Source organism: Parasteatoda tepidariorum, chromosome 3, assembly GCF_043381705.1.
Source record: "Parasteatoda tepidariorum isolate YZ-2023 chromosome 3, CAS_Ptep_4.0, whole genome shotgun sequence".
NCBI classification, from domain to species: Eukaryota; Metazoa; Arthropoda; class Arachnida; order Araneae; family Theridiidae; genus Parasteatoda; species Parasteatoda tepidariorum.
The window spans coordinates 46084895-46100605 of record NC_092206.1 but is presented as its reverse complement, the minus strand read 5'-3'; the positions used below and the strand labels follow the sequence as shown (position 1 = coordinate 46100605).

General features: G+C 30.6%; 1 protein-coding gene across 4 annotated transcripts in view; it reads left to right on the top strand.

The window, feature by feature from the left end:
* LOC107454007 (QRFP-like peptide receptor) overlaps window positions 1-15711 on the top strand; it is a 127119-nt gene that overhangs the window by 83397 nt on the left and 28011 nt on the right. For all 4 annotated transcript variants that reach the window (XM_071178542.1, XM_016071048.3, XM_016071046.3 and 1 more), the window contains one exon: window positions 8733-8920. In XM_071178542.1, the coding sequence (XP_071034643.1) occupies window positions 8733-8920 (188 nt within the window). The remainder of the gene's footprint in view (window positions 1-8732; window positions 8921-15711) is intronic.

The window sequence follows — 15711 nt, the reverse complement described above, 5'->3', positions numbered from 1 at the left end:
TACATTCTTAGTTTTTTTAATGTGATGATATTTAAAAGAAAACAAAGGAAAAGAGTTGTTTTGATTTTAAAAATAAATCGGTTAGGCTCTGCAATTGAAACTTTAATTTTATGATTCTAACTTCATTTTGGCAATTCTCTTTATAGAATTAAGTTTACAAAAAAATTTGCTCATAATCTTCAGGCCTATCACTCCAGTTCTTTTTCAATCCATCAGACACGCTGGACTTAAAACAATTGTGATAGATTGAAGTCCAAACTGGTTTTGACACCCAATATCTTTAACGCAGATATAATGGCTTAAATGTTTTTGACATCAAATACTTTTTTGGCATTTCTTAAGAGCCTAACAATATCCTAACTTTAATCACCTTTCTTTTTTTATAAAGTTATGTCCGAATTCTTTTGACAAATTTTATTATTGGCAATTAAAAAGATAAAAATAAAAGTTAACCTGACATTATAAAAATTAAAGTAATTAAAGAAGAAAAATCAACATAATCACTTTAGAAGACTTTTTTATAATTCCTTTTATTAATTTTCAAATTTTATTTTATTAATCAATGTCAATTTTCTTTGGAAAAGATAGGAATAAAAAAATTGTAATTTAAATGTCGTAAGTAGATGTATTTATTAAGAATAAAAGTTACTCGTGAAAGCACTCCGCCCGAAGTCATTTATCAGTAAACATTATTTTAAAATTTTATTAAGTGTCAAATATATTTTTGCGTTTAAATTTTTCAGTTTTCAGAAAAAGAAGTCTAAAGGAATCAGAAGAATTAAAATGAATAAAACAAGAAAGTTTCCTATAAAGTCGCGTTTTTTAAATGGTTTAAAAACAATACCATCATTTTGACCTAAATTAATCACTGTTGCCCATCATAATCGCCATAAAATTCTCTTACCCAATAAATTCTCTAATTTTCCACAAACTTCCTTCACCAATCACTTTATAGTCAATTAGAAATATTTTTTTTTTAAATTGTAGCAGTCATAATTTTTTTCCTTTCTTAAATGAAAAAAAAATCGTTTTTCTTTTTAGGTCTACTTTAACATTTAGATTTAAGCAACCAAAAAAAATTAATAAATAAACTTGCTGATTATCATTTGTTTTTTTGAGTTCTTCTCTTTGAAACTTCAATAAAAACAAACAATCGCTGTGGTTGTTTTGGTAATGGTGGATTACATTTTAAGAATATTCATTCTTTTATAGTATTTCTGCACAAATCTCTCATGCTTGTCACATTTTACTTTCAATTCCAATATTATTATTTTTTAAATCAATTTCTAAATTCGATGTTTGTTTTTTTATGTTTTTTTCTTTAATGGCGGGAACTTGGGTTTGTCCCATTGGCCACAGAAATACTAGAACTGCTACTCTCTTCTCGTTAACCAATGGGCACCTGTGCCGAAGCCACGGCGGTGGAGCAGCGTCGCCCACGTCACACAACCACAATCCCGTTTATAGGGCAGGTCACATTCACACAAAGAGGAAAGGACATAGAAAGAAACATCCATGCCCTGAGCAGGATTTGAACCCGCGACCAATGGCTCCGCAGTCAGACACGCTAACGACTCGGCCACCTGGTCGGTAAATTCAATGTAAAATTCAGAAGTATTTAATTAAAAAATGGTGTTATCCTGTTAAAAAATAAAAGTGGAAATCTGTTGATAGTAAAAATATTCACGAAAAATGCTTAACTAGAAAATAAATATAATAAAAACTTCAATGAGGAATTTATGATAAACTAGGGAACTATGTTACAAATCGAACTCATTATACTAGCCAGTTCGTTATTTAAATTTAAAAAGAAATATATTGAATTTTGCTTTACAAGTTTTAGGTTCATATTAACTTAAGTTACCTATATGTTATTGCCAATAAAAACTTTTAATGTAAATATAAAACTCTAAGTATGGTAACCTAAATATATTATTTTTATATGCATAATCATTATATTAGTAAATGCATAACAATCTTATGAGATTTAACCCTTAATACTTTAAAAAATATTCAACTTGAATTTTAATAATAGAATAAGATTTTCTATAATGTTTTTATCCTAAACATTGAAATTTGATTCTAATATCACATATTTTGACAAGAGGTTGTTCACCATAAAACTCTAAAACTAACAAATCCATTTTGATTACCTACTAACCTGATCCTACTAACAAATTCATTTTGATTAAAAAATAAACAAATCTCATTTTATTTTCCAATAAATGAAAACGCTTTCGCAAACTGTTCCGAAACGCAAACTATAACTGAAAATACCAAATATTCCGTTCTATTTTGTAAAAAAAAAAAAAAATAGCGCTCAATTTAAAATTCTGTAACATTTCGATACACTTACTGTTTTGTTAAAATAGTAAGTATCTCTTTAAACAAACGGAGATAACTTGTGTCGATTGCTGTTTCCTGGCACTTATCAAAATTATATCAAAATCATTAGTGAACTTGTTGATGAAATCCCAAAGCATTTCCTTTCCTGAAAAAAAAATTTATGACTCATTCAGGAAGTTTCACATTTGTCATACGTAACTACGACGCAAGTAAGTATTTTGCATTGATTAGCAAGAATAGTGATTTCTGCTAAATGTCAACGATGCCTAGTACCATCAAGATAAAATGTCAAGATACGTCTATTGAGATTTCTCTTTGAAATCTTTAGCTCTTTAAGTTTTGGCGACTCTAAGTTCTTTTCATATCCTGGGAGTCTCCTTCATAAGGAAAAATATGTCAAATTGAGATGTTTTGAGATGAAAAGATGCATCTTTTATTGCTGTTCACCATGAATAATTCATTTTTTGAAAGAAACTTACACTTCTCATATCAAAGAAGGGTTCCAATATGTTACCCAAATCTGAATAAACAAATACCTATCTAAATTTTAAGTTAACTTCTGCGCCAACTGTTGACAGTTTCGTATAAGATGCTGAGTAAAAAGACAGTATGCTTTTCGAAAATAAAAGGTTTTCTTCATCTTTAACATAATATTTGCTATCCATGCTTTTTATCTCAATAATTCAGAATTAGTTCACCGTTCAACAGACATAATGTATTTCTTTGGAATGATATTATAATGATTGTAAAATTGTATGATGTGATATACAGTTTAACGCATATAAACGACTCATTATTTTTGAGTAAAAACGAATTGTAATTACTTAATAAATATAAAAATATCTAATGTTATGCAATGTTCATCCTGATTTTATTAGCTTTTAAAGAATAACGCAATACATTGATTAGTCATTAAATATAATAAGTTGATAATAAATTTTAATGATTTTACTATCAGTACTGATTTTACTAAAGTACGGCATGTCCAGTTACATTTCCCAGTAAAATTGGATTTTACGATACAAAATACCTGCACCCTGAGTGCCAGTACTTTTTACCGAAATTTGAACCAGAAATTTTTTTAGTGTACAGCTAGGTTAAAGGTTAATTAATTTAAATAAGCTGATTCATGAATTATCTTTAATTCTGAAACTTATTCAGAAATATTAGAAATCAGCAAAGAATTTTATTATTTTCAAAATTTTGAAATGCATTCAGAAAGTATAAAATGAGTCCAAAGCGGTAATGAATGTTGATAATTAATAAAAGAAAATCGCATAGAATAGATGTGTTTCAGTAGCTAGAACTGAATTCTGTTAAACACTGATTTTGACACTTGGATTCCAACGCATTTCTAAAAGTCTATGGTGCTATGCTTGGTAAACGAGGATACTGCTGTCAGTTTTTACCGACTACTGTGCTAATGAAAAATATCCATAGTTATAGATGCATGCGTTATGGTATAATCAGTGTGAGTAACCTTAGAATTCTCTTTATGCTTTTCCTTCTTAAATATGTCACTAATGTTGGCTAATTCCATTGAAAAATTTCTATGTGACAGCCTATGTTTCCAATACTTGACTCCGAATATTTCTTTATTATTTTAGAATGAATTATTTGATTCAGGATTTTTTCATTTCTTTGAGATTGAGCTCCTATCTTCGGAATTTAATTGTTTGACTAAGGATTTGTTTGACTTTTTTCAAATGTTTCAGTAGATAGAATGCGATTCCGTCAAATGCTGATTTCGACACGTGGATTCCAACGCATTTCTAAAATTCTATGCTGCTGTGCTTGGTTTACGTGACTACTGCTGTCAGTGTTTACTGATTACTGCGCTTATAAAAAATATTAACAGCGGTAGATGGATGCGTTATGGTACAATCAGTGTGAGTAACCTTGGAATTTTTTTTATGGTTTTCCTTCTTAGACATTTGAGCAATTCCACAAATAAACGCCAATTAGATGGTCAAAAAAAAATTGGGGGGGGGGGCACACTATCTCTGCATGAATTTTCTTCTTTTTTTACACCCTAAAAAGGCAAGAAAAAATCGTGAACATGAAATTTTTTCTTTGTGACATACTTTAAATGTGACATACTCTTTCTGACATACTCAGATAGAGTATGTCACATTTAAAGTGTGTCACAAAGAAATCTGAGCCATTTATTCTGATAAAACGATTTTTACATAAATATAATATTTTTATAATATCTCTCTAAAATGTATTTATAGAGATTTCATACTATAAGATTATATTTTGATGTAAGAAACAAAAATAAAAAAATTTAGTCAAAGTTTGTAAATTGAAAAAATTGGGAAAAATTTAAAATTAGTATTTTGTCATTTAAAGTATGTCACAAAGAAAAAATTTCATGTTCAATATTTTTTCTTGCTTTCTTAGGGTGCAAAAAAAGAAGAAAATTCATGCAGAAATGGAGTGCCCCCCCCCAAAAAAAAAAATTAAATTTTTGTTTGGCCGCTAATTTGTAGAATTGCTCATATGAGCAATTCTACAAATAAGCGCCAATTTTTATACTAAAATATAATCTTTTAGTATGAAATCTCTATAAATGCATTTTAAAGGGACGTTATAATAATATTATATATAGTAAAAATCGTTTTATCTGAATAAATGGCTCAGATTTATCTGAGTATGTCAGAAAGAGTATGTCACATTTAAAGTATGTCACAAAGAAAAAATTTCTTGCTCACGACTTTTTCCTGCCTTTTTAGGGTGAAAAAAAGAAGAAAATTCATGTAGAAATAGTGTGCCCCCCCCCCCCAAAATTTTTATTTTATTTTGGCAGTCTAATTAGCGTTTATTTGTAGAATTGCTCATATATCCAATGAGACCCAATCCTATGCGATCCAATGTTTCTAATATTAGACTCCATTTTCTTTTCTGTATAATGAATTCTTTTGTTTAGGACTCCAATATTTGATTCAGAATTTCTTTATTTTATTTCAGATTGTTTTTTTGTGTTTAATGTAAGTTGTTTCTGTGGCATTCAGGATTTATTTTACTAATATGAAATTGGTTTTAATGTTTGAATTGCTTTGACCTCTTGTTAACATTAGTTTATTTAAGGGGAAAAGTTTATTATGGGTTAAATTTTTTGGGGGGGTTTTAACTTTGTAATGATTCAATCAGGTATTGTTAGGGGGTGCCAGTTCACAGCATAGAGTAAAAGAAATTTTAATTGAAGAACTTTGGTATGCATAATTATCTGTGTCCTTCTCAGTTGAAAATAAATCAACCAATTTTTGCAACAATTTATTACAATCTTGAAATTTTATAACGATTTATATGACAGGTACAATCAGAAGAATGCGTATTTAGATGCTTTTTAAATCAGTATCAAAATAACACTTAAAGTAGAAACTAAACTTGTAACAAAACTTTGAAATTGTTTTAACAAACGGTTTTCTAAAAGAAACTTTTATAAAAGTTTAAATTTCTACTCTTTAAAACACATGCATGATAAGTTGTTTAAAATGTCTAAATTAATCGAATTAACAATTTCAACATACGAATACATTTAAATTCTTTGTCACATCTGAAAGCTTTTTTTAAACTTTTGTTTCACCCACTTATGACAACTTAAGATTTTAGATTTAATTTGGAAGCTTTAAAAGCTTTAAGATAATCAAAGCGATTATAAAGCGAGTAAATATTTTCTCATTTAAAGAAAAATAAAACTTAATTTTAAACGGTGTTGGATTAAATTATCAAATCACTGTAAATTCGTCCTATTTTTGACATTCTTTGAAATGATACTTCGAAACTTTCCCTTTTTAATTTTTTTATCAATCAATCTGGTTTAGAGCCACTTTTAATTAAATTGGTTTTGAAACCACAGTTAAAAATATTTGCAAAGAGTAAATAATTCAAATAACTTTAAACAAATATTTAATTAGATGTTAGAAATCGACATGATGCAAAAAAGTGTTTAGTTAATTTCGTATTGGCGTGGGAAATTCAGATGCAAAATGAGTTTAAACTATTTACATTTAGATTATCTATCTGTAAATATCGTAAAAAATGAAAGATTTTGATCCCAAATAATTTAAAATAGGCTGTTAAAAGATTCACAGCAGATTATTGTCATTTCCTATTATAAATTATCTATCTTACTTCTGTAAACATTACGCAGACAAAACTGAGGGGAGAAAATGCTCAACTCTGATTCTCAAAAAGTTATCTTTGTTTACTTAGCTCTTATCAGTAAAAGTGAAATCAAATATTGAAGGATATAGTAACGAAAAGCTTATTCAGAAGCTGATTTTGTCTTATCTGATAAAAATTGTAAGAAAGTACTTATTATTAAAACAATAATCTCTCTTTCAGTGTCAACTTATCCCATTGATATTTTTTTCTGATAAATATTGAGTACCTTGGATGAATAAGTACTCAACACATATTTTATTTTCCTCAATAAAAATATTAATATTTGGTGTTGAAGTTGTAACATTTTCTTTAAAATAATGAAGTTGAAAAATTAAGAATGAAAAATTATTATTATGAAAATAAAACTTTTAATGTTTTGCACAGTTGTTGCGCATTTTACAATAATAATGCCTTTAAAACAAATAATAAAGTAGGGAGAGAGCTTGATTGCCTATCTAAGCTTTACAATTTAAAACGTTCAATTCCGAACAAATAAAGTGCTCAGTAGAAAAAGATACCTAAAAAAATGATACTTAAAAACACAACTTACCTTCTGTTTTATTCAAAAAGCGCCACTGACATTTAGCATTTAGTAGGAAAGTTTTTGGATTTCTAAAACAGTTTCATGTTTTCTGCCAGAACTGTAACATACTTTGCAAAATGTATGCAAACTCTATTTACGTAGAATAAAAAGTTCACTAAACTGGCATCTCAGCAATTTTATTTTTTGAAGTAGCTTTTCTGTCAATTTTGAAGCCTAAACAGGCTTAAAGCTTATTTTGTTTAAAGAAAATATTAAATTGAAAAGGAAAAAATTAATTATTTCTTGCTTATGAATTTTATATAGAAAGCTAGTATTAAAGTTAAATAGAGTAATTTGATGATTAGGTTTTTTATTCAATTAAAAGAAAAGTAAATATTTTCTATTTGGCAGACTTACATCCAATCTACTCATTTGATTTTACTTGTTGCAATTAATTTGTAAGTGTAGTGACCTTCTCATATTTTGTACATAGGATGATTAGGAAAAAAATCTATAAATGTTTTTCATATGCATTTTTATGCAGAAATAGGGTATAGAGTATAGGGTATAGGAACTGTGACGCGGAGCCATCATTAATATACATTCAGTGCATAAAAAATCAATGCAAGAAGAAAGTTTTGAACTGTTCAGCAATGAAACTAACCGTGCCTTACTATCCTCATACCTCCAAATTAGGTTTTCAAACTGTAATCAGTATATGTACCTTGTTGATAGTATGAGTTGCCGTACGCATTCACGAAGTGCCAAATTACACCACACGAGTTTCAGATGTGACATCGATTCATTATTAGAGCTTTTTATTACTGCAATCTACAGCCAACATCTTGATAATTATATTCTACGTGTATGAGAATTCTGGTAAGTGGTACAAAACTATACCTTTATCGGATAGTACAGGATAATGAAGGAAGGTGGTACAATTTTATTTGTACGTGGAGAAAAAATAATTCTGATAAAAATTTTCGCACTGTCTGGTGTTGACATTTCTGGTAAAAAAAGCACCATAATTCTGAAAATGAAATCCAAACTAAGCGGTATTTAAACCATTTATTTGGCAATTTTTCCATTCATATGGTAGTAGTTAACCGGAAATTCTGGTTTTAAAAATTATAGTTCTTAGTACCACACATTAAATAAAAAATGCGAAAGTTTAAAGTAAATCTGAATGAATTTTTTTACGCCATGTTCTTATGAACCATGAATAAGCAACGTAATTTTATCACATTTATCTGATTTTATAACATATTGTAAAACCAAGTTTTATTGTTAATTTTACCAAAATTATTACCATTTTTATCCACTTTTATCATTACCATTTTTATTTTTATCAAAATCATTACCTTAATTATCTAGCTTTTGGTGTTCCCATACACCTACGTTAAATTTTACGATACTCTCGAAGTTTTGACCATACTTTTTTCGCAATGCAGGATCGTGAAAAACAATTTTTACTTATGTTGCCTTTTAATTATTTTATTCTTGTTATTATGTTATTATAATTATTGTTATCTGCGCGGTTTTTTTAACATTTTTATTACGGGAGTATTCACACTTTTTAAAACAAACTAACATTTTTGTTCTCTCAGCAGCGTACTTAATTTAATATCAATTAAATCAGATGTAATCAGACAATAATGTAATTTTAATACATTTACTTCTTTTCAATTTTTAGTGGTGTGTTTGACCACCAGCGTCTTAACACTTTCTGCAATTTCATGTGACCGATTTGTTGCGATCATGTTTCCTCTTCATGTAAGAATCACGAAGCAACGCACATCTAATGTAATGGCAATAATCTGGATAATATCATCAGTTGTTTCAATTCCATTCCTCATTGTTAAACAACACAATGTATTCGAGGTAAGTGCTTCCTTTATATTTATTTCCTTACAAAAGTCATTGTAGTCAGTTTTGAAAATTTTACAGTTACTTTTTCGCTGTTTAAAAGTGACTTACTAAAATTAGAGTTAACACATTTAATTAAAGTAGCACCATGAAATATTTATAAACTATATCAGAATATATTCCTCTTGATACCTAACGTTTACTTACCCCTGTAACAGTAAGCAATATCAGATAATTTTACCACTAATAATATTAACTGTTTGGTTATTTCTAGTAACTATAGTCAAAAAAACAATATTTAAAAAAATTTGAACTGAGCTTTCGAGCACTGAGGACAGCCAAGGACGAAGATCTTGAAATAAAACGGAAAAAATCAAGAAAAGTACACTCCATAACAAAAAAGTCGACGCACCAAGAAGGAGTTGTCCGATTGAAACGAAAATTGTTGAATAGGAAGACAATGTACAGAATAGTAAATGATTAAAATTTCAGAATAATTGAATATTTTATTGCAGAGTTACAGTAACAAGTTCAATAAGGTGTTGCCCCGCCTCTAGCCTGGATACAAGCTGCCGCACGGCGTGGCATAGACCGATAAAGCTCCCGGATGATCTCTTGTGGTATTTCCTGCCAAATTCAATCCAATTGTCGAACGAGGTCATCAATATTCCGTGCCAGATGCAATCGCCTTCCCATCATATCCCAGACATGCTCGATGGGAGAGAGATCTGGTGATCTGGCAGGCCAAGGAAGAGTTTGACAAGCGTGCAGACAGTTCATAGCAACACGTGCCGTATATGGTCTGGCATTGTCCTGCTGAAAATCCAGCCCAGGGAGCTGCAAAAGGAACGGTAGCAAAACAGGTCTTAGGATGTCGTCGACGTACCGCTGTGCAGTAAGTGTACCTCTAATGACGACCAAAGGTGTCCGGCTGCCAAAGGGAATGGCACCCCAGACCATAATGCCTTATTGAGGGCCGGTGTGGCGTGCAATAGTGAAGGCAGGATCCCCTCTCTGCCGTGTGCGTCTCCAAACACGCAGATGGAACTGGGATTCGTCGCTAAAGACTATACGTCCCCAGTCGGTATCATTCCAGCCTGATCGAGCCATGCACCACTGTAATCTGGCTCGGCAGTGTGCAGGCGTGAGTGCTTCTTGGCGCGTCGATTTTTTTGTTATAGAGTGTATATAAAAACAGTTTGAGTTTTAATCTTTAATATATCCACTTGAAATAAAGTAAAGTGTAAAAAATTTCGGATTATTTTACTGTAAAAAGTACCAGTACTCAGAGTGTCGATACTTTTTACAGTAAAATTTATTTTTACCAGAACATGTTACGGAAAAAAAACGTCTGATATACTATAAGTTGTACCGTACTAATTGCCGTAAAATCACTGAATCACACTAATTAAATAAATATTACTGTAAAAACTAGGGTATAATATTTTATGATAAAAATGGTTTACGGATAACTAAATATGCCGGTACTTTATACCATGATTTAGACCAGAATTTTTTACAGTTTTTTTTTTGAAATTAAGATTTTAAAAATATGTATATTATAAATTAGTAAGAGTAAATAGTGATTAGAGTAACATTGTTTAGAAATAGCTGCAAATTAAAAAAAAATTGTAGAGGTACTTTTAGAATCTATACACTATGATTTGTTACTTTTAAACTATTTAAATCAGAGACTGCATACTGAAGAAATGATAATCCAAGGAAAATATTGAATAAGATCGAGAAAGTTTCTTTCTAGATCAGGAAAAAAACTGTATGGCATAAAACAAAGAATAGTAAGAATTTATTGGCATAATAATAGAAACTGTATCGGAAATAAAGAAGTCAGAAAAAAATTGAAATACCAAACTAGAAATACTGAAAGAATAAAACCGATAAAATCAGATTTCTGGTGTGACAAAAACGTGGGTGCTTCATGAAAAAAGGGTAAGAATCAGCAATATATATATTTTTTTTATTTTATGTTGTTGGCCCATTCCGGATCCTGAATTCTATTTCGGAAGCCGAATCCGATTATCGTTGCTAAAATCGGCGATTTACGACCAATATCGATTTTTTTCAGTGGTATTTTGTTTTTAGAATCTCTTACTTTAGATTAAATGCAGAGATAAAAAAAAACTTGTTTCAACAGAAGTTTTTAAACTGAGTGTCCCATTTAATTCAATTCTTCTGAAACAAAAGGAAATTGTTCAGAAATATCTTTTGTAACCTCAAAAACATTGAGAAGATTTTCAAATAATGAAAAGTAAGGATTCATTTATTTTTTTACCTGAATACTTTGCCAATAGTTTGTAGTATTTGCATACTTTTCATTTTGCTTTTTACCATCAACAAGAAAACGTCAAAACAGTCAAACTGAAAAATTTTCTGGTAAATTATGGACAAATTGCTGAACTGCAACAGTTGAGGTGGGTGAAAATTGATAAGTCTATGAAACATTTCAATGGCACATAATGGGAATTGATTGTTAAATGATGATGTTAAAATAAAATGTTATTATTTCTTGACTTTTAAAAATATTCAATTTACCTATCTTAATTCATTTGATTTAGTTTTTTAACCGGAGTTGAGCAACCAACCCAGTTCTGAGTTAATGTCTATCTATGTTCAACTCCATAGCCATGTAATTTTGAACCCAATCCAGAAATCGAGGAAACCCCGGGATGGGACAAACTCAGGGCTAAAGAGAATTTAATATATATACAGCGGCCTAGGCCAATAAGCCCATATGCCAAATACAATGAATCATTTAAGAGGTCAACAGACCCTTATATAAATAAAATACAAAAATTATATGTATATATACAATACAAAACTTATTAACCCTCATATAAATAGAATACAAAAATTATATATATATATAATACAAAAATTGTGAACCCTGAGACAACCAGTAAAAACTGAGTGAGCTGTGAGCCAGAGCTGGTGGAACCCTTAATACAAGACAAAAAATCTAACAATTCACCAAAAACCGCCGTAAATACAGCTCATAAAACCGCCAAAAGGTGAAAGGATAAAATGACATAAATGAATATAGTGCTAAAATTGAAAAGTTAAAACTAAGACAAAATCACAGATGTATACACTTGCCAATAGGGCATTGAAAGGATCCAGCCAATCAAGCCAGCTTGAATCCTGCTGGTGGAACCAAAATAGTGAGGGTGAAGTAGTAACAGGTAGTTAAAATGAAGAACAACAAGTAAAGCAGAGTAAATTCAATTAAAGTACAAAAAAACAGAGGACAAAATACCAATAGATACTAAAAGGTAAGAGTTAAAAGGGGTGTATAACAATCTAAAAACCATGTATAAAATACAATCGCAATGTAAAATACCAAATGTATTAAAATCCAAAGGTTGTAAACAAACCTAAAGCATGTATAAAATGCAAAGTCAAGTTAAAAGTCAAATTAAAACACTAAAATGGCAATGTGGTCCAAAAAAAAGTTTTGGCAAGGTGGTTAGATTAAGCAGGTTAAAATTTTAGTTATTGTCAATTTTGTTTATTAATTCCATTTGTTCCTCAAGAGTAGTTTTAATGATAATCTTGATAATTTCTCTACAAACCTTGTCTGCAAAAATTTGTTGGTCTGTTTTTTGGAAGAAATAATTTTTTCGGAGTGTTCGGTACCGATCACAATAATATAAAAGATGCTCTATGGTTTGTCTTTGGTTACAGTTAGAGCAAGTATCTGATTTATTAAAAAATTTGTTTTGGTGTACTCCGAACACTCCGTGCCCCGTCAGAAATTGGTTAAAATAGAAATTAGTTTGCAACCTTGTAGTTGACGGGGTCTTAATGAATTTAAATGTATGCCTGCCTTTCTCAGAATTTTCCCAATTGGTTTTCCACCTTGCCATTAAATATTGTTTGATTTCGGTTTTAGCTTGTTTGGGGGTCTTCAGAACCTGGAGATCCACACTGTCAGAACCAATGGCTTCCTTTGCTGCCCTGTCTGCCTCCTCATTGCCCTGGATCCCCACATGTGCTTTTACCCAGTTCAAAATAGTGTTCTTATTCCAAATTTTTTTGATCTCTTCTATGAGTTTGGAACTGGGTTCTGGGTCAGCCAGGGCCTGGAGGGATGATAGTGAGTCTGAAAAAATCGTTGCATGTGTAATATCATGTTGACGTAGCCATATCAGGGCAGACTTGATTGCCAAAAGCTCTGCAATAAATATGTTGGTGTTATCAGTGACTCTGGTGGAGGCTTTGAAAATCGTGATACCGTTGTTCTTAACTATCATTGCGTGTGAAGTCCTGAATTTATTCGGATAATCTGCCTCCATCCGAGAGCCATCAGTGTAGATCTCCACTCCCTGATCTTTAGGGCTGCTATATCCCCAGGGCAAAGCAATGTAATCTGAAGGATGCCCTAGGGCTGGTTTCTCGAAATCTATGTTATGATCAAGATCAATTGGTAGAGTATAATTTATGTCCTCGAGTCTCCAGCCCCACTTCACCCTTTTGCAAAAGATGTCCTCCACGATTTTCAAACCAATTGGCATAACACCCGCCAGTATCTGGATTGCCTCTGTGCTCGTTGTAGCATAGGCCTTCGTGATGGTTNTTGATTTTGACATTAAACATAGCTTCTTCATTAAACATAGCACTCTTCATTTAACTCAGCTATAATGTGTTTTTTCTTGGACAAAGTCATTATTTGTTCTCTAAAACACTGGTCGACAAGAACAAAATCAATACAAATTCAAAATAAATATTTGTTTACGTTATTAACGCATGCGCAATGAGAGATAATGTCTGCGTTGTACCGACTGCTCACGCTGAGCTAACAAAAAAGTATTTTTTTGGCGTCAGCTCTACGTCAACTTTCCGCTGACGCCCAGATAAGGCGCTAGTTCTAAGAAACCAGGTCTTGAGCTAACAAACCAGTATTTTGTTGGCGCCAGCGGGACGTTGACGTCCCGCTGACGCTCAGATAAGGCTCTTGTCCTAAGAAACCAGACCTTTAGAATACTTTACGTCAGAACTGTGCTCGGTGCGTGTCGAGTACGGGATTCGAATTGACTATCCATCGCTGAGATTCGAACCCGGTTCACCTGATTAAAAGGCGAATGCCTTATCCCCTGAGTCGCCGCAGCTCATTTAGTTTCCTTAGTAAAAAAATATTTAATTTAATGTGATTGAATTATGAAGTTCAAAAGAATTTGTTGTGTCTTAATTATTTACAGATTATTTCATTCGCCTTCCTTAATCATTCGTATATTATTATCAGAAAAATTATTTGTATTAGAAGCTGCAAATAATTATTTGAGTGAGAGAAATACAACAATTTATTTACTGAAATCTAACAACCTGCTTATGATAAAGGCTAGACTGAGAACACCAATCCAATTTGAATATCTGTGAAAATTTCAAGAAGTTTTTATTAATAAATTTTCAGTTCCTTTGCTAATTCCCCTGGCTAAGAAATACATTTCAACTCTTTTTAGTCTCTCTTACTTCAGTAGTAATTCGTTAGATTTTTGTAACGCTTTTTTTTTTTAGTTTTGTTTCTCTTACAACCACTTTTGTTTTTAGTTTACAACCACTATTTAACTTTATATATGACAAGAGTCTTAAGGGAAAATATTGAGAGTGGTAGCTATGTAACAGTTTTACTTTAGCCATGTATTTTGAAGCTCATGTTAACATTACATCCAAGCATTTTACAGCAAAAAAAAGGAACATAACACACTTTTTTAAAAATAAGAAATAGTAAGTTATGGCTTATAATTTCGAATGGGAGTTACACCTGAAAAATTATTCAGTCTAAAAAGACATATGAAATGTTTTTAAAAATTCCCACTTTCATTTCGACTAATATTTTCTGATATAGATTTAAATGAAACTGATTCAACTTATTTTATAGTGCAAAAACACTGACCTATAATACAATTAAACAAAATTTAAAATTAAAATATCAACTTGTTTGAAAGAGCGTTGACGAGCCTTACGTCGAGCTTAAATTTCCGTTAACACAATTTACACATACATGCAAGCACATTTTATAGCATTTTTTTTCCTGCTTCAATATATAACCCAAGAACCAATGAAAATGACCTCCAACAAGTGAAATTCTGATCAGCAGTTCAAAATTTATTCGAAGTAATTCTTTTTGTTTTTACCCATTGTTCATACATTTAATGATCAGGTTTAAAAATCCCAGTAATTTCGTTCTGAATCACATATCATAATCTAGATTGAGTCCGAAGCATTTAAGAAAGAGATATATTTGAATATGAGACCTTATTTAAAAATAAAAAGTCATGAATAAAAAAATAACAAACAGTTGCAAAAGTGCAAAATGTTATTCTTCAGTAATAAACTAATTAGTGTTAATTAACCAATAATAAATAAAAAATAATTAAGCAAAAATGGAAATATAAAATCTATTGCTTGAAAAAAGCGAATACGAATTTAATATTGTAGAATTAATATTTTCATCCCATTCTTGGAGATGTTAATCTTAACAGAATCGTAGTTATTTTAAAGATTTTACTTGAGTTCAAAAGCATGTCCTTTCAAGAAGATACCGAAATGTTATCTGATTGTTATTTTATTTTACAAGATGTCGAAATAATTTTGCATTCATTTATCTTAACTACTACCATTTTCTCTATAGGAACTAAACTATTTCGTACCAAAGGAAATTTAAAAAACTTTGAAAAGAATAAGGAATTATTCTAAGAATTCTATTAAGTTAGAATCAAAAGAATCTCCCCTTGGAATTCCGACCCTTAGTGATACTTCGCATTCTGTTGGCATCTTTTAAACTTGGGGTA